Below are 19,485 nucleotides of genomic sequence, written 5' to 3'. Positions count from 1 at the left end.
AAGTTAAAAAGAACTTTTTTCAGAACAAGTGTAGGAATTTGAAAATTGACTGTGTTACATGTTAAATTTTTGGGTGTGATAATAGTGTTGTTGCTGTTCAGTCACTAAGTTGTGTCTGACTCTTTGTGACCCCATCGACTGCAGCATGCCTGTCCTTCACTGTCTCCTGGAGTTTGCTCAAATTCATGTCTGTTGAATCAGAGATGCTATCTAGTCATCTCATCCTCTGTCATCCCCTTCTCCTTTGGCCTTCAATCTTTCTTAGCCACTGCCGCTGCCAAGTCGTTTCAGTCGTGTCCGACTCTGTGCGACCCCATAGACAGCAGCCCACCGGGCTTCCCCGTCCCTGGGATTCTCCAGGCAAGAACACTGGAGTGGGTTGCCATTTCCTTCTCCAATGCATGAAAGTGAAAAGTGAAAGTGAAGTTGCTCAGTCGTGTCTGACTTTTAGCGACCCTGTGGACTGCAGCCCACCAGGCTCCTCCATCCATGGGATTTTCCAGGCAAGAGTACTGGAGTGGGGTGCCATTGCCTTCTTCGATCTTTCCCAGCATCAGGGTCATTTCCAGTGACTCAGCTGTTTGCATCAGGCGGCCAAAGTATTGGAGCTTCAGTTTCAGCATTATCCTTCCAATGAATATTCAGGGTTAATTTCCTTTAGGATTGACTGGTTTGATCTCCTTAGTCCATTATAGAAAAAAATGTTTTTGCACTTCAGAGATGAGTGCAAATTTTTTTAGTTTTTGAAAATAATTTTTTATTGTTTTTACTTTTTGGAAATAATCCCCTCCCCTACCACTGATGAGTGTTTTATTTATTAAAAAAATTTTTTTTGAACTTTTTATTTTATATTGGTGTATAGACAATTAATAATGTTGTGATAGTTTCATGTGAACAGTAAAGAGACTCAGCCATACGCAAATGTACTTTTAAGGAGTGTATTGTATTATCTAGAACCTTCTTTCAGATGGTTCAGTTTAAAAAAAAAGAGTTATAAAGCCAAAAGCCAGTGTGACAAAATTATAGCAATGATTCTTTCATTTTTTCTCTGTAAATTTTAAATATTTCTAAGGAAAATGTAGGAGAAAAAAGTCTCAGTTTAAATAAATGCTCCATCTTTCTCTCTTAGGATTAAAGTCTATTGGCACACAAAACTTTGACTTTATGGTAAAACCTCTACATACCCAATTTTCATCTTCCAAGAGTCAACCTTCTTAAACTTAGCTGTTACAATGAGTTAAAATGTGGTCCATACTGACTCTACCGAGGCTCTAACAGTATCTAATATGCAGTGTTGGCTTTACAAGTATTTTGTTAGAAAGAGCAAAATTAGTGACTGGTTACAGGTAATAGCACTAAAAATGGAAGAAAATTAACCTCAACTTTCCAGATCATCCAAGCTCTAAGCACATGAAATAAACTTGATCTTTAGTTAGCTGCTGCTGCTGCTAAGTTGTGTCAGTTAGCTACTAGAGGCTAAATCACTTTAGTCGTTTCCAATTTTGTGTGATCCTATATCCTGTAGCCCTCCAGGCTCCTCTGTCCATGGGATTCTCCAGGCAAGAATACTGGAGTGGTTTGCCGTGCCCTCCTCCAGGGGATCTTCCCAACCCAGGGATCATATGTCTTCTTATGTCTCCTCCATTGGCAGGCAGGTTCTTCACCACTAACACCACCTGGGAAGCCCTAGCTACCAGATATCTGGTGCCAAATGAACAATTATATTTATTTAAAGAAACACTATGCATAATTGTTACTTAACCCTTTTTCTGATATACAGAGTTTACCTTGAAGCTCATGATGCTTAAGCTTCAGAGCCTTTTCTGAGGTCCTGCAGTGGGTTCATGCAGTCACACCTGATTTGAGGTTGTGTCTTGTATTTTTTTTTTTTTTAGGAAGCCCCCTCAAATTTTAGCATCAGATCCCACTAAACCTTATTCCACCCCTGTTGACATTCAAACATTTTCCCTTTTTGTTTCAACAGTTATTTTTCTACAATGTCCACCTGACTCCTTCTGAACTGATGGATGAGATCATCAGCATTCGGGTAAGGGGCCACAGAGTAGGAGGGTAGTGCTCACTAGCTGCCAGATAAAGCCGGTAATCTTCTCACCACTCTCCTTTCTTCCAGGTTTACAATTCCCATTCTCTGCGGGCAGATTCTCTGATGGGGGAGTTTAAGGTGGGTGTCCACTGTCTGTTTCATTCAACTTAGGTCAAACATGGGCACTTTCATGATGAGGAATCTGGTTCCTGGCCAGGATTCAGGGTACCCATCTTGGTGACATCAGAAGGTTATATGTAAGGCATTGATGCCATGATCATTGCTGAAAGCTGGACACAAATGCTGTGGGGTCAAGAAGCCAGTTGAGTGTCCTCTGGCTGGAGTCTAGTCAACTTCCAAAGTACAGCACTTAGCACTTAGTCCCGCACTTAGTCCGAGAGCAAGATGCCTGGGAGCTGGCATACCAGGGCCCTTCACAGAGTGCCTGTTGTGGCTGGAAGCCCAGTGCTGCTACAGAGGGAAGAGTACTTGCCTGTGGCAAGAAGCCCGTTACCCCGCTCCACTTGTCAGTAGCCCAGAGTTCTATCTACTAAGTCAGTTATTATAAATCTGGTGTATGACAGGCAAGCCAAACCAGGGAAGAGAATCAAGGTGCTTTTCCGAGCAGTTCACACTGGACTTACTGATAAAGACTTCTTGTGCCTGCTTAGCAATTCCACATGGAATGGGCTGCTTCTTGAAGCGAGTCTTAGAAGATGATTTGGGTCAATTCATACTCTGTCTGCCATTAACTAGCCACTTGTAAACCTCTCTGGTGCTTAGTTTCTTCATCTGTAAGATGGGATTATTGTGAAAATGAGGTGAGATACAATATATAAAGCACCTAGCTCTTGGCACATTGGAGTGGCCAATCAAAGGGTCTATTAATGTTAGTATTAGAATTAATTGGAGGAAAAGGTGGAGGAATACTCAGTAAGAAGTCCCGTATGGTGACCATGGTCCGGGTTTGCTAGGGTCTGAGGGTTTCCTCAGAATGTGAGACTTTCTATGCTACTGGAAAAGTCCCAAGCAAACCAGGCCACATTGGTCACTGTGTCTGTTCCAGCTGTGAGACTGGCTCATTCATTCAAAATGATGGATTGAGAGCCTTCTATGTATCACACCTCAGAGGAGGCATCGGATATACAGAGACAGTTAGATGGAAATGGTGGGTCTTAAAGCAAGTAGTCAAAAGCCTTATTTTTTTAAGTGTGATGATAATGATAGATTCTAGAAGTGACTGAACTGATTGTAAAATTTGTTTGAACTATTTTAAATTATCTTTTCCCAGATCGATGTTGGATTTGTTTATGATGAACCTGGTAAGTAACGTTTTCCCATGAACTGGAAGACTCTGGGAATCAAGAAAATTTGAGGGATGAAAGAATAAAGAATGATGTTTTTCTTGACTGAGAAAAAGAAAGGCTATACCCAGTGGGAATGATGACAGCAGTTTAGTATGGGTGTCTTTTTTAATAATCTAATGGCAATCATCCTAAGAGAAACAAATAGATAATTTCTCTGTTCTGTGAGGCTACTTTAACCTTATCAAAATCAAATTATAGAATCAGTGACTAGAGCTTAGAGAGTCTTATTCAGTCACCCCAGGGCAGGATGTGGGTGGAGAGTCAGTGTGAAGGAGAGAGCATTAAAAGGGAGCCTCATCTGGGGAGTATGGCCCGTCATGAAGACACATTGGAGGAAATACTTGGTTATCTTACTGCAGATGGAATCATGGACTTGTCAGCTTCTCTTTAGAGTATTCCTGTCCTTTTACACCATCTTTATTTTAGGTCATGCTGTCATGAGGAAATGGCTTCTCCTCAATGACCCTGAAGATACCAGCTCGGGTGCTAAAGGCTACATGAAAGTCAGCATGTTCGTCCTGGGAACTGGAGACGAGCCTCCTGTAAGCTCCAAATTCTCTGTCCTCTGTTTTTTCACTAAGAAAGAGGACCCAGAGTTAAGCAAGTGGGCACCAGTCATTGTGAAATGGAGCAGAGCTTCCAATCAGCAACCCCAATCCTCCAATTCCTCCAACTTTCTGGAATTTGTTATTTTCTTCACAACAGAATTATTATTCCAGCTCACTTAGCTCCTTCCTTGTGTCTGTGAGCAGGTCTTTCATTCACTAAAGATATGTGTGTTTTTAAGAGTTCCCCACATCACTGCCTCTACAGAACCTGGCTCCATTGCAGAATCAGGCATTGCTACCTAAGAGGATGGTTGTTATTCTAGAAAATTGGGCAGCAAGCCAGTAGCCAGAAAGAAAGTAAAAGAGCCTCAGTAACTGTCTATTTAGCGCTCAGAAGATTAAAAAGTACGCATTATTTTCTTGTAGTGTATTGGTCAAAGAAACATGAGCATTGATTTTGTAGGGCAGTTTTGAGGTTGAATTGGTGCCAAACTCTTAAGCTCAAAACACAGGAAATCCTAATGAAAACAGTTATGATGGGTTTTATCCCAGATTTGGCCTCTTGAAGTGCTGCTTTCCTATGTGTATAATTTGCCACTGTGTGTCCCCAATAGCCTGAGAAACAAGATCGTGATAATGACAGTGATGATGTGGAAAGTAACTTGTTACTCCCTGCTGGCATTGCCCTGCGATGGGTGACCTTCCTGCTGAAGATCTACAGAGCGGAGGACATCCCCCAGAGTATGTATTGATTTAATCCAGCCCCAGGATTGTCAGTTGCCTGCATGATTACATGTGATAAAAGTAATCATACTCCAAATCATGTCAGTGCTCCCTGCCATATGTCTGTCTCCTTAAAGGCCTTCATAGAGTTATTTTCATTCATTTTGGCCCTATTGAAAACTACCTAAGCAGATTCATGGGGAAGCCTGTTGGTCACTGACCCATGGCCCTTATGGAGCCTTTGACCCGTTCACCTCTGTTCTTTCTCTCTTCTGGGTTCCACACTTCCCCTTATTCTAAAGGATACCAAAACAGAGGTCAGCAGTCAGCATGGCCAACTCCTTTCATCCCAAATGAAACTGAAGTTCTATAAACAGATAAATGTATTTTCTATCAGAGTATTAAAAATGGCTGGGCCAAAGTTGCACGTGCCAGTAACTAGAAGTCTGTCACTAATGTGTTAAGAGATTGGGTGCATTTAAGAGAATTACTTAGAGCGCTTCCATGCATAGAGGCTAATCTAGTTGCTCGCCTGTCCTTGCTAAGGACCTGGCATCCTCTCTGCCTTGCCTGGTGTGCCTGCTTCCTGCTGGGCCCTGGGACATAGGACCCTCTCCCCATCCTCAGGAGGGAGCACCACTGTACAGGCCCTGGAGCTCTTCAGGATTTGCTACTTTTCCAGGAACCCCTCCCCTCTAATGACTCCCCAGAGCATCCTTCCCTTGGAAATATCTTAAATGAAGTAAATAAATTAAACCTCACATTATAATACCTGCTGGGCCTGTTCAACTGAACTCTGTTGACTTTTTTAAATTGGAGTATAATTACTTTCCAATGTTGTGTTAGTTTCTGCCGTATAACAAAGTGAATCAGTTGTCTGTGTACATACATCCCCTCCCTCTGTGCCTCCCTCCCCCTCCCCCCACCCTCTAGGTCCTCATAGCGCACTGAGCTGAGTTCCCTGTGCTATACACCAGCTTCCCACTGGCTATTTTACCCGTGGTAGTGTATGCACATCAGTGCTATTCTCTGACCCACCCTCCCCTTCCTCTGCTGTGTCTGCAAGTCCATTCTCTACGTCTGCATCTCTAGTCCTGCCTGCAAATAGGTTTATCCGTATCATTTTTCTAGATTCCATGTGTATGTGTCAATACATGATCGTTGTTTTTCTTCTTCTGACTTACTTCACTCTGACAGACACTAGGTTCATCCACATCACTAGAAATGACCCAATTTCTTTCCTTTTTATGGCTGAGGAATATTCCATTGTATATATGTACCACATCTTCTTTATCCATTCATCTGTCAATGGACACCTAGGTTGCTTCCATGTCCTGGCTATTGTAAATAGCGCTGCAGTGAACTTTGGGGTACATGTATCTTTTTGAATTATGGTTTTCTTCAGGGTATACGCCCAGTAGTAGGGTCGCTGGGTCATATGGTAGTTCTGTTTTTAGTTTTATAAGCGACTTCCTTACTCTTCTCCATAGTGGCTGTATCAATTTACATTCCCACCAACAGTGCAAGATCTATTCACTTCTAAGTTTGTTAAAACAGAGATCTGTTGTTTGTAGGTGATTAAACACGTTACGATTATGCTAAATTTCCTGGAGTTACTCAAGAAAAGATGAAGCCTATATGTTGACTTAAAGAACATTTTCCAAATCACAACTAGGCCTCAGTTTTTAATTAACCCTATTTGGATGGACTTTTTTATTCTGTTGGTTTCCTCAATAAGTGATTGATTCTCAACAAAGTAATTTATTGATTTGTTTTTTCTGAGACGCTCCCGTTAATTTTTAAATTTTGTGGGGAGAACGTGTTTTCTCTTTCTCTCAACTAAGACAAAGGGTTTTTGCAATCCAGTGCCACTGGTACTTGCCACTTTTCAGAATGATTCTCGTTGCAATGGTTTTTCCATACAGGAGACAATTTTTAATTTTGCTGAGTGATTTCTGTTCTCTTAAGAGAATCAGATTTGATTTGTTCTGTGACGCGTTCCTTTCCAGTGGATGATGCCTTCTCACAGACAGTGAAGGAAATATTTGGAGGCGTCGCTGATAAGAAGAACCTAGTGGACCCTTTTGTAGAAGTTTCCTTTGCCGGAAAAAAGGTTTGTATGTGACTTCAGTGTCGATGCCTCTAGAAACATGTATTTAAACCACCATGCTTTCTTTGACTGATTTCCTGCTTAATCTTTTTTAAGTAGCCCCCTGATGAGCTGGGCACTGTGCAGGAACACAGATTATCAGACTCTGAGCATGTCAGACATCTTAGAGGTTTATTTTGGAGTGGAAAGTATGCCGGACTCAGGTTAGAAAGACGTGGTCTTTTGTAAGAGTAGAAACAATTCCCAGGCCCCAGCGTTATCTTACTCCTAGGTAAAGTCCCTAACCAGCAACAGTGATCCCTGGTCAATGTGGCAGGAGTTCCCACCCTCTGAAATCTAATGCCTGGCGATCTGAAGTGGAGCTGATGTAATAACAACAGAAAAAAGTGCATAGTAAATGTAATGCACTTGAATCATCCTGAAGCCACCTCCATCCCCTGTCCATGGGAAAATTGTCTTTTACAAAACTGGTCCCTGATGCCAAAAAGATTAGGGACCGCTGTGTAGAGGAGAGCCTCCAGTACCCGGGTGCCCATTTCTATCATGTTTATTACTCACCATGTTCCAATGAGCTGTAGAAACTGGAGAGTCTGGCAGGGGAACCCATCTCAGTCCTCTGATAAGAGCTGAGGGACTCTTGGTGTAGGAACACATGTAACTACCACTTTTACCTACAAAAATGGTCAAAGATTGTAGAGTGGGATTCCATAGTAGAATAACGATGTACCACAATCAGTTCTAGGTGTGAGGAAGTAGCATTTACTACATATTGGAACCAAGTGTATGTGAAAGTGAGGTTTGGCCACACACACACACACACACACACACACACACACACACACACACCCCCAGGAGAGTCAGTGGGACAGTGGGAGATGGCAGAAAAAGTCTAAGTTCTGGAGCTAAACGAGGCCAGATTTAAATTCAGACTTCACCTCACTCCATAGCAAGTGAAGTCAAATTCTTTAACCTCTGAGTCTCAATTTCCTGAATTATATATGAGGATAAGGATAATCTCATAGGATTGTTGAAAGAGTTAATTAATTCAGGAAGTAAACAGCGGGAGCCTGCTAAGTATCAGACACTGTCCCTCACATTGGAGATAGAGAAGTGAGTGGAGCAGTCTTTACTCTCATGGAGCTTACTGTGCGAGAGAAGGGACAACAATAAGCAAGCAAATAAAAAGTTGCGTAATTTCGGTTAGTGCTGAGTACTAAGCAGAAAATAAAGCAGGGGACAAGAAGTGATGGGTGCAGGGTGTTTGGAGGGGTTTCCAGTTAGTTTATCAAGTGGGATATCTTGGAGGAAGTGACATTTGAACAGAGGCCTGGAAAATGCAGAGATATTGGCAGGGGGAGGGCTTCCAGGCAGAAAGAAGAGCAGATGTAAAGACCCCAGGGAGGAGATATGTTCACAGTGGATGAATGCCAACATGGCTGGGGTGGAGCAAGCAAGGGACGAAACCAAGAGATGAGCTCAGAGAGGAGGTGAGGTGGGCAGGCAGGGCTTTATCAGGCAGAGGATGAATCAGGACTTAGTATCCTAAGTACCCCTGGGAACTGACTGATGATGCTACACGGGGAATGACATGAAAGTGAGGAGGCAGGAGAGGAAGTGGGGATCCAGATGGGAACCAACCACAGGCATCTGGGGCAAGACCAGATGAAAATAGGGATGTCAGCATTTTCTCATGGATTGGATGAGGCACGTGAAGGAAAGAGAGGGGTTGTGACTGATTCTGGTTCAAATCTGAACACCCTTGCGAACAACAATGGAAAGACAGCAGCTAGTTTGGGGAGCAGGGAGAAGGGCTGGTGGGCAGGATCAAAAGATACGTTTGGACATTTTAGTGAAGAGATGTGTATCAGGCAGTATGTAGCAAGTGTCCACCTGCCAATGCAGGAGACCTGGGTTCGATCCCTGGGTTGGGAAGATCCCCTGGAGAAGGAAACAGCAACCCACGGCAGTTTTCTTGGCTGGGAAATCCCATGGACAGAGGAGCCTGGCGGACTACAATCTGTGGGGTTGCAAAAGAGCTGGGTACCACTTAACAACTAAAGAACAAGGGCTCACTAAATAGCAACTGTTGCATCATTACACTAATCCAATATTAAAATTTGGCAATTAGAAACTAGCTCTTAGTGCATAGAAGAGGCAAAGATCAGTATACTAAATCCATGTCCTATTTTACCAAATTGTTATTAAGAAAACTTTAATGCAGTTACCAAGTCTATGGGCTTCCCTGGTGGCTCAGCTGGTAAAGAATCTGCCTGCAACGTGTGGGACCTGGGTTCAATTCCTGGGTTGGGAAGATCCCCTGGGAAGGGGACGGCTACCCACTTCAGTATTCTGGCCTGGAGAATTCCATGGACTGTATATTCCATGGGATTGCAAAGAGTTGGACACGACTGAGTGACCAAGTCTATAACATAAGTATGCTAGAATCATAATCCACTGTGCATATATTATAAACTTTCCAAAATTAGAAATTTGAATACCTACTCTGTTTTGATGATTTTACAGGTTTGCACAAACATAATTGAGAAAAATGCAAACCCTGAGTGGAATCAAGTCATTAATCTTCAGATCAAGGTTTGGCTTTCTTTTCTTTTAGAAAAAAGTAAGGATACCCTAGTAGGTACTGAATAAGTTGAGAAATAACTACTTTTTTTTTCTCTTTTAACAGTTTCCTTCAGTGTGTGAAAAACTAAAACTGACAATATATGACTGGTGAGTTAAAAAAGACTTGTGTCTAATTGCGAATTGGAGAAGTAAATATTTGGATTTGAAGAAACTTTACTTTAGATGGTCTAACCCTTACTTTTCAGGACATTTGCTTTTCTTCCAGACAGAAGTGGTACACTGCTCCTTGAATCAGGTGTTTTCTTTAAAAATAGTAACAGTAAAAATAGTAACAGTAGCTGTTGCAGAAAAGCTTTGGATATCTTGGTTCAACTGCTCATGAACAAAAGGAAGGAAAAGTGATCTGAATATACCCCAAGATAAGAAATTAAGGCTTTAAATACTATTAGACTGTCCAAAATAGACTTCAGAAATGGAGTAAACTATTTCTAGGGACGAATTAATCAAAACATTGAGAGCTGTTCTCTGTCATTGTTAGAAGGGAAATTGGACAGAGCTTCCTATGTGATTGAATGCAGAGAAAATTTGTTGAAAGTTTCTGATGGACTTTATACTAAACCAACATCCTAGCAACGATCAGCCGTAATGAGGCGATTCTTGGGTGTATTCTAGTTGGATGGGGCATTCAGTTGGCAGCGCTTAGCTCCCCGAGAGTAGAAAAGATAAATAGCACCATCACTGGTGCTGGCACCATCGCTGGTGCTGGCACCATCATGACAGCACCACCATCGTCAGTGTTTGCTATGATGTCAGCCGCTTGTTCTGAGCACTACTAGTAGCAGGTGCTGGCCTCTTGCCTTCCCTAAACTATTCCATTTACTCTTTAGAGGAACCCTGTGGAATGGAGACTATTATTAGTTCATTTTGCAGATGAAGACTGAGGCTCAGAGAGGTCAGGTGACTTGCCCACAGTCACTCAGTGACTCAGCTGGGTTCCCAACCTGTCTGGCCCTGATTTTTCCTTTGGCTAAATGTATTTGACTTCCATGTTAGTTCCCTCTTGGCACTATGGTAACAGGACACATTGGGAGGAGGGGAGAAGGCTTTATTTTGTTCAGTAGCCACAGCATAGTTCATTGAAGTCCATAAAGGGGTCTGAGGACAAAATGCCCCTTTCAATGAGTGTGAGCTTGTTTTAAGTCACTTGGACCCTCAGTTGACACCCCAAAGGTGCTCCAGGGGCCTCCAGAACTCTCCAGAGTGTGTTTGGGCCCTATATAGCACAGATGACCACTCCAGCCTGCTGATGCCACAGTGGGAGGATCGCTGGCTGAGTAATCCTAGAGTCCCCCATGGTCTTGGCAGATGTGGGTTTTTCCCTATCTAGTCGGCCCTCTCCAAAGCAATGGTAGATTCAGATGTGCAGAGAGACCCTGTTTAACTGGGGACTCCTTGGATCCAGATCTTTCGTTATATACCCTATAGGTGTTTGCACAACTGAGGGAAAGCTAAGGATTCTTGAAATGTAGTCTAGACCCTTCTGGACGGGCTGAGAGGATGCAAGTTCCACACATGTGGCTTAATAACCCCCAAATAATAACTTTTTTTCCTCATGTATACTGTTGTTAGTCACTTTCTGTAACCTAATTTTATTAAACCATATAATATATATAACATAGTATTGCTGTAATATATAATAATATACTATAGTATAATCTTTTCTCAAAATACTAAGTCAAACTTTCCTCCCTCCTGTGGAGTTCTGAACTTCAGAGTGAGTATGACACTAGATGGAATAAAGAGAAGAAACTAAACAGAAGATGTTATTAATATAAACCTGTTTGTTACACTTACTGTGTGCCCAGCTAGAGACCACTTCACTGGTTAGACTCACGAACTCTCTACGATACAGACAGATACACAAAGTTGCATGTACTTACAGTGAGCAAACTTATCCAACAACATAGATAAGATTTAGGTTATAGACAAGCAAATGAAGTCACACAGTAGATAATCAAGAAATATTTGAATTGAATTGAAAGGGAATTTTTTCCCCTATGAGGGACCCTTAGAAAAGCCTGTTGTAATTTTTAAACCATCATAGTAATCAGTATGAACGTGATAAAATAAGATACAAACACTTATTCTGTGTAGTGAGATTTTTATTACCCTCATCATGTTAGGTGCCTATAACTGACCCATTCACTTCATGACAACAGTACTGAGTGTGACCATAGGCAAATTCCTGGGCCTCTATAAAAATCTGTTTCCAGCTGAAATTAGTTGTCCGGTTAGATCAACATTTCTCAGAGGGTTGTTGGAGGACCATCTGTGTAAGAATAAGTTGGGATATATACTTGTTATAAATGCAAACTCTTGTTCTTCATCTCTGCTTTCATTGAGTCAAAGCTTCAATAGGAAATTAGAGGTGGTGTGGGGTGGGGGCCAGGGGAGCCGTGGTGGTTTCCAGGTGATTTTAAAGTGCAGTGACGCCTGAGGCCCACTGGACAGGGTGATTTCTGAGATCTAGGGTCTTTTCCAGATCTATTGTTGAAACAAAGATCTGTCTTCATAGGTGGAGGTCTTAACCTGTTCTTTTAACACAGGGACCGTCTTACCAAAAATGATGTTGTTGGAACAACGTATCTGCACCTCTCTAAAATTGCTGCCTCTGGTGGGGAAGTGGAAGGTGAGTCATACAGAGAGCAGGAATGGGACAGGGCGGAGAACTTCTGGAGAGAGAATGAACTGGGCAGCCACCTGGCAACAGACCTGGTTTCTTAAAAGCCAAATGTGATGAGTCTAGTGAACCATTTCAGTGATGTTTTGATGGTGATCAGCAAAATAATAGATTAGTAATTAATAATTGGGGTAACGATCAATTATTTGTGGAGAAGGAAATGGCAACCCATTCCAGTATTCTTGCCTGGAGAGTCCCCATGGACAGAGGAGCCTGGCGGGCTGCAGTCCGTGGGGTCACAAAGAGTCGGACACAATGAGTGACTAAGACAAGACATCAGTTATTTGAGTTTAAAAATTTTAACTTTCTTACTTCAATCCAAAAACTTTCCCAGTAGGTGTTTTGCAGATTTTTGAGTGTCAATATAAAGAGCACCTTTTTTTTTTTTCTTTTCAAGTGGCGTTGACATCAGTCCACCCATATGTATAACAATATTCCTTGGCAGGAGTGAGGTCAGATGGCATTTGAACCGTGTAATCTCCACTCTAGATATTGTGTATTTTGTTTTCATACATTTTATGCTAACAAGCATTGATAACCAATATACTTTTCTTTTTGTTGTTTTATGTATTGAGAACTAATTGCCTATACCTGGTATTCTAGTTCTGTGCATATGTGTGAAACTGTAATAGGGAATGAAGGAATAAATTAAGATGATCAGAAAAATTTAGTGTTAACCCATTACTATCATCAGCAGCTTATTGTTCGTTACTAAAATAAAAATAACAAAAATTCCTATAATTATCACTTGATTAAACATATTGAATAAAATGAGAAAATTTGAGGCAAATTTTTGTTTTAGAAAACTTAAGATTTCTCTCATCCTCATCTTGTTTAAGAGAGGACTTTATGTTCTTAGTCACTCAGTCATGTCCAGCTCTTTGCGACCCCGTGAACTGTAGCCCATCAGATTCCTCTGTCCATGGGGATTCTCCAGGCGAGAATATTGGAGTGGGTTGCCATGCCCTTCTCCTCCAGGGGATCGTCCTGACCCAGGGATCGAACCCAGGTTTCCTGCATTATAGGTTTTTTAAAAAAGACACTGTAAGCCAAGCAATAGATAATATGAAAAAGAATCTGAAATATAATAGAGACTTGATGAAAAAGATATAGATTTTCTTTCTCAAGAAGAAGAAAAAGGCATTAGAAATTTTGAGAGAAATAAAGAGTTGAACCAAGAAGATAATAGTCCAAATATAAAGCCAGGTATAGCATTATTTTAAGCAACTGGTAGAAGGTGAGACAGAGAGTCCATCTAAGCATTGTCTGCTAAGTGGCATAGGGGACCATGTTGCTGGACCTGTAACAAAAGAAATGTAATTACAATTCTTCTTTTCACTGCAGAGAATACTTATGTGGTTGTTATAATGTGAGCACTATTCATTGTTTCTAAAATATTTTTGTTAAACTTGTAGTCAAAGCATTGAAACATGTCTAATATCATATATGAAAAGAGTCGCCAGTCCAGGTTCAATGCATGATACTAGATGCTTGGGGCTGGTGCACTGGGACGACCCAGAGGGATGGTACAGGGAGGGAGGAAGGAGGGGGGTTCAGGGTGGGGAACATGTGTATACCTGTGGCAGATTCATATTGATATATGGCAAAACCAATACAATATTGTAAAGTTAAAAAATTAAAAAAAAACTTGTAGTCAAAGCTCTAAAGAGAAGGTAAATATCACCTCTTACAATGTAAAAGTACAGGAGATAGAGCTTAGAAGTGAAAAGAAGTGGAAGGTTGGAGAGGGTGGGCATGCTATTAACTTCTTATCAAGTGAAGGATCCAGATGTAAAGGTTAGATTAGACAGATGAGTGGATAAAGAAACTCTGGTTCGTATACACAATGGAATATTACTCAACCATATAAAGGAACACATTGGAGTCAGTTCTAATGAGGTGGATGAACCTAGAGCCTATTATACAGAGTAAACATTGCCTTAGTGGTATGATGGTAATATCCAGAAGAACTACAAATGAATTGTTACAAGCAGTGCCAGCCTCTGTCTCTGAGACCTTTCACTGCAGGCCCTACAAGACAGTCTATGATAGGGTCTCAGAGTAACAGTGAGCAGTAGCCATTCCCTGCAAAGAAACAGGATAATGTATCGGCAACTATAGGTCTTTGTTTACACAGCCTTCTACTAAATTAACTTGGGTTGTCTGGTCTTAGTCCTAGCTAAGTCAGAGATGAGACACGTAAATGTTTTATTAAAATTATGGAATGTTGGTAACTTCCCCAGGCCTCCTTTGATGGTGGGAAGCTGGCTCTCAGATGCTTCACTGCTTTGGGGCTGATGAGGTTGGGCTATTTCCTGTGTGACCATGCTACTGGGTGTCAGAGTCTCGAGCCATTTTGTATTTAACTGCTGGTGATATTTGTATAAATGACAAAAGGGTCATGTGATTTGAGTCTGGATTTGGGATTTTCCTGGTGTTGCTAAACCGCTTACCTATTGTTGGATTTGATTAACTTTTTCAGTGTCTCTTTATAATGCCTGTGTTTCTCTTATTGTTTAACCAATGGTATTTTTACTACATAGATTTCTCATCCTCGGGATCTGGGGCTGCATCGTATACAGGTTTACGCTTTGTAATTTTGCTATCTTCTAGATCTTTCTGTTTATTATTATCTTATTAAGAACTTATCAACTGATTGCTTTAGCACTTTTTTTTTACTTACATTTTATTGTCTTAAATATAGTTGTGTTAGAGTAACAATTTTTGTATTACTGTTGTATGGTTGTCCTGCAAAGCTGAGTTTAAGCAAATGGGCTAACTGGGCTTTGCTACATGCCTCATGTTTTCACCTAGATATATACCCTCCTGGCTTCACTGTAAATAATTGTATAACATTTTTTTCCCCACTTTATACCTTGAAGAGTCATCTTCCAACTCTGTGGGATCATAGCATGTCCTTGGTTTGCACAACATTTGCCATTCTTTGCAAGTTTGCTCAATGTGCTCACACTTGACCTTACAACCCTCTTACAGCAGATGTTGTTTCCCTAATAGATGAAGACTTTGTGATTTAGAGAAATTTGCCTTCTTTCAAAAAAAAAAAAAAAAAAACCCCATGATACTCCCTGCCATTCTAACCACCCAAGGTTGTGGTGAGAGGGGAAAAAGGGATTGCATACAAGGAAGCTTGCAAACTGCAAAATTAAGGTATTATCATCTGCCTTTATATTATTGGCACATGCCTCATTATTGTTTGTTTATAAAAATCCAACTTCATTATCTTATAGTCATACTTTATATGACTATTAAATGGTCTTTAGGTGTGTAACAAACATGGCAGATTTGATCATACTTCATTCAACCAATCAAAAAATATTTATGTGGTAGTACTCCAAGATAGAACTAGGACTAAGAGTTTAAGGATTCAGAATAAAACACACTTGATTCTTACCCACCCACCAAAGGAATTTATAGTGTAGTCACAGACATAGCAGCTATTTAAAGTTTAAAAATGGAAATATAAAGTGACAACTTAATAGAAGTCCAAAATGCAAAAGAGCCTCAAAAAGGTGAAAAAGATCGCTAACTACAAGTGTATACAGTTTGCTCAACTGTTTGAGTAGGTACTCCACTCACCTACTACTTGACATTTATCCTTCTGCCTTAGTTTTAAACATAGAGTTGGAAAGGGCCATAGAGTTGATCTGGTCAACCTCTCATCCACAGAGGAAGAGTTTTGACTATATCCTGAAAGATAAAATATAACTCTTGGCCTTAATATTTCCTCTGCTCCCAATGCAATCTGTCCCACTGTGTGACACTACTAATTCATAGAAAGATCACCCTTACATTGAGTGAACCACCGTTGGCCTCCTTGTAGCTCCCAATACTGGTCCTTCCCCTGCTTATTGGAAGCAGGTCCATCCCTCTTCCATGTGGGAGCCATTGGGATGGCTGAAGGCAGCTCTTGTGTTTCCCTGTCTTCACCTGCAGTCTCTCTGACTCCACTATTTCTTACATTGCCTGCAGTGCCCTTCACTGGGGAGTAGTCTTGCTGAGACGAGGTAGCAGAAATAAGAAGCATATTGGATCCTCATCAGAGATACAATGTCATGAATGGAAATTTCACATTGCTTATGAATATCATACGGCCATAACCATAAGCAGACAGCTCACTATTATATATAAAAATTTTAAATGTCTTGTATTTTTAAAATCATCTGCCAGATTTATATTGACTACTTGAGACTAAATGATATTTTGGAGGAACAAATAAAATTAATCTGATAGTCATTTAAATGACTTCCCGAAACAATATACTCTACCCCAGTTGTCAGTGACATGCTTGCTACAATTGCCAATTATAAACTTGCAAAAAATGTGAAGATCAACTTCTTTCATTTGAATAGTATCACCTTTATGTTTACCTGAACTATCCCCTCAATGTTTTTTATTTAGTGTTTTATAGTGATAAGAGAAATATGGCAAGTCTCACAAGCGTTTACAATTTGCGCTAATACAACTAACACAAAAAGGAGGAAAACTGTCTCACCCAGCTAACTAATAACTAATATTTATTTCAACAGAGTGGTGTTAAAAGCCTAAAATACTAACGATGATGTTATCTCTCAGCGAATACAGGAGAAACAGAGGTGGGCTTTGTTCCAACTTTTGGACCTTGTTATCTGAACCTTTATGGAAGCCCCCGAGAGTACACGGGATTCCCAGATCCCTATGATGAGCTAAATTCTGGAAAGGTTAGTTCTTCAATTAAGGTGTGTTATTAATGAGCACTGATTCCAAATTCCTTTTTCTAATGGTTATCATTAAGTCTCATATTTAGGAAACCTCCCTACCCTCAGAGGCCCACCAGATGACCAGTAAAGTGTTTTTTGTGGTTGTTTCTTGGTTTTGGTTTTGTTTTCTATTTTTTGGCCTCTTGGCATGTGGGATCTTAGTTCCCTGACTAGGGATCGAACCTGTGTCCCCTGCAGTAGAAACAAGATGTCTTAACAGCTGGACCACCAGGGAAGTCCCTGATTAAGTGTTGAAGGATGGAAATCTCATGTTCCTCAAGTCTTAGAATGCAGGGTAGGAAAGGATCCTGAGGTCATCTCACATGGCAGTTGCAAATACATAGCATGGCCTTAGGAAGGAAGCATCACTATGAACAAAGCTAGTGGAGGTGATGGAATTCTAGTTGAGCTATTTCAAATCCTAAAAGATGATGCTGTGAAAGTGCTGCACTCAATATGTCAGCAAATTTGGAAAACTCAGCAGTGGCTACAGGACTGGAAAAGGTCAGTTTTCATTCCAATCACTAAGAAAGGCAATGCCAAAGAATGCTCAAACTGCTGCACAAAAATATTCATCTCACACACTAGTAAAGTAATGCTCAAAATTCTTCAAGTCAGGCTTCAGCAATACATGAACCATGAATTTCCAGATGTTCAAGCTGGTTTTAGAAAAGGCAGAAGAACCAGATCAAATTGCCAACATTCTCTAGATCATCAAAAAAGCAAAGAGAGTTCCAGAAAAACATCTATTTCTGCTTTATTGACTATGCCAAAGTCTTTGACTGTGTGGATCACAATAAACTGTGGAAAATTCTGAAAGAGATGGGACTACCAGACCACCTGACTGCCTCTTGAGAAACCTGTATGCAGGTCAGGAAGCAACAATTAGAACCGGACATGGAACAACAGACTGGTTCCAAATAGGAAAAGGAGTATGTCGAGGCTGTATATTGTCACCCTGCTTATTTAATGTATATGCAGAGTACATCATGAGAAATGCTGGGCTGGAAGAAGCACAAGCTGGAATCAAGATTGCTGGGAGAAATATCAATAACCTCAGATATGCAGATGACACCACCTTTATGGCAGAAAGTGAAGAGGAACTAAAAAGCCTCTTGATGAAAGTGAAAGAGGAGAGAGAAAAAGTTGGCTTAAAGTTCAACATTCAGAAAACAAAGATCATGGCATCCGGTCCCATCACTTCATGGCAAATAGATGGGGAAACAGTGTCAGACTTTATTTTTGGGGGCTCCAAAATCATTGCAGATGGTGACTGCCGCCATGAAATTATAAGATGCTTACTCCTTGGAAGACAAGTTATGACCAACCTAGACAGCATATTAAAAAGCAGAGACATTACTTTGTCAACAAAGGTCTGTTTAGTCAAGGCTATGGTTTTTCCAGTGGTCATGTATGATGTGATAGTTGGACAATAAAGAAAGCTGAGTGCCGAAGAATTGATGCTTTTGAACTGTGGTGTTGGAGAAGACTCTTGAGAGTCCCTTGGACTGCAAGGAGATCCAACCAGTCCATCCTAAAGGAGATCAGTCCTGGGAGTTCATTGGAAGGACTGATGTTGAAGCTGAAACTCCAATACTTTGGCCATCTGTTGCGGAGAGCTGACTCATTTGAAAAGACCCTATGCTGGGAAAGATTGAGGGCAGGAGGAGAAGGGGACGACAGAGGGTGAGATGGTTGGATGGCATCACTGACTCAGTGGACATGGGTTTGGGTAGATTCCGGGAGCTGGTGATGGACAGGGAGGCCTGACATGCTGTGGTTCATGGGGTCGCAAAGAGTGGTACACGACTGAGTGACTGAACTGAACTGATGCTAGGAAAGATTGAGGGCAGGAGGAGAAGAGGATGACAGAGGATGAGATGGTTGGATGGCATCACTGACTCAGAGGACATGGGTTTGGGTAGACTCTGGGAGCTGGTGATGGACAGGGAGGCCTGACATGCTGTGGTTCATGGGGTCGCAAAGAGTCGGACACGACTGAGCAACTGAACTGAGCATGGCCATTCCCCCTTCCTAGACTTAGGGCAGATGTCAGTAATCAATGTTGGCTCTTTCCAAAAAGCAAAAGTGCTATCTCAGAATTCTGTCGAATGCCATATTCTAGGAATTTGCTGAAAGATTGAAAGTGACATGCTTGATATTGCTATCCCTGATGTTATCCAACCTCTTCATCTTCTAGATGAAGACATGGAGGCCCAGAGGTGGGAGGTGGTCTTTCCACCACGTTAGAAGCCCAAGTACTGTCTTTTAGTTAGCTGCCAAAGCCCAAGAAGGGAACTAGGGTAGAGAGAAAGCCCTGGGGGGTGAAGGTGGGACTAGAGGGCTGGCAGTGGAGGTGGAAGCCTTCCCTTCCTCTACAGAGGGTTCTGCTGCTAACACTGCTGAGTATGTTGGAAGGAGTATCCGCAATTCATCCTCACACTCCACCACACCCAGAACATCTTCCTCTTTTATTTACTGACTCCTCTGAGACTTGCCGTGATTGCCAACATGGCTGCCTCCCTATTCTGAGAAAAGGAGCCAAGTTAATGCAGACAAATGCAGACCTGAAGTAGAGTGAGGGAGATTTCAAGCCCCTTCCACTCCCACCTC

General features: G+C 41.4%; 1 protein-coding gene across 6 annotated transcripts in view; it reads left to right on the top strand.

Moving 5' to 3' along the window:
- The window catches only part of MYOF (myoferlin), a 178,137-nt gene that overhangs the window by 76,789 nt on the left and 81,863 nt on the right, over window positions 1-19,485 (top strand). For 2 of the 6 annotated variants that reach the window (XM_086378708.1, XM_086378712.1), the window contains exons 8-19: window positions 1,526-1,651; window positions 1,985-2,047; window positions 2,132-2,182; window positions 3,336-3,366; window positions 3,838-3,953; window positions 4,574-4,700; window positions 6,692-6,795; window positions 9,316-9,384; window positions 9,479-9,522; window positions 11,982-12,064; window positions 14,659-14,697; window positions 16,709-16,833. In XM_086378708.1, the coding sequence (XP_086234834.1) occupies window positions 1,526-1,651; window positions 1,985-2,047; window positions 2,132-2,182; window positions 3,336-3,366; window positions 3,838-3,953; window positions 4,574-4,700; window positions 6,692-6,795; window positions 9,316-9,384; window positions 9,479-9,522; window positions 11,982-12,064; window positions 14,659-14,697; window positions 16,709-16,833 (978 nt within the window). The remainder of the gene's footprint in view (window positions 1-1,525; window positions 1,652-1,984; window positions 2,048-2,131; window positions 2,183-3,335; window positions 3,367-3,837; window positions 3,954-4,573; window positions 4,701-6,691; window positions 6,796-9,315; window positions 9,385-9,478; window positions 9,523-11,981; window positions 12,065-14,658; window positions 14,698-16,708; window positions 16,834-19,485) is intronic. The other 4 variants (XM_086378710.1, XM_086378713.1, XM_086378709.1 and 1 more) reach the window with 3 other exon arrangements.

This window comes from Bos grunniens, chromosome 26 (assembly GCF_055505025.1).
Source record: "Bos grunniens cultivar Pamir isolate PY7600 chromosome 26, Bosgru_T2T1.0, whole genome shotgun sequence".
Classification (NCBI taxonomy): Eukaryota; Metazoa; Chordata; class Mammalia; order Artiodactyla; family Bovidae; genus Bos; species Bos grunniens.
This window is presented reverse-complemented; position numbering and strand designations above follow the sequence as displayed.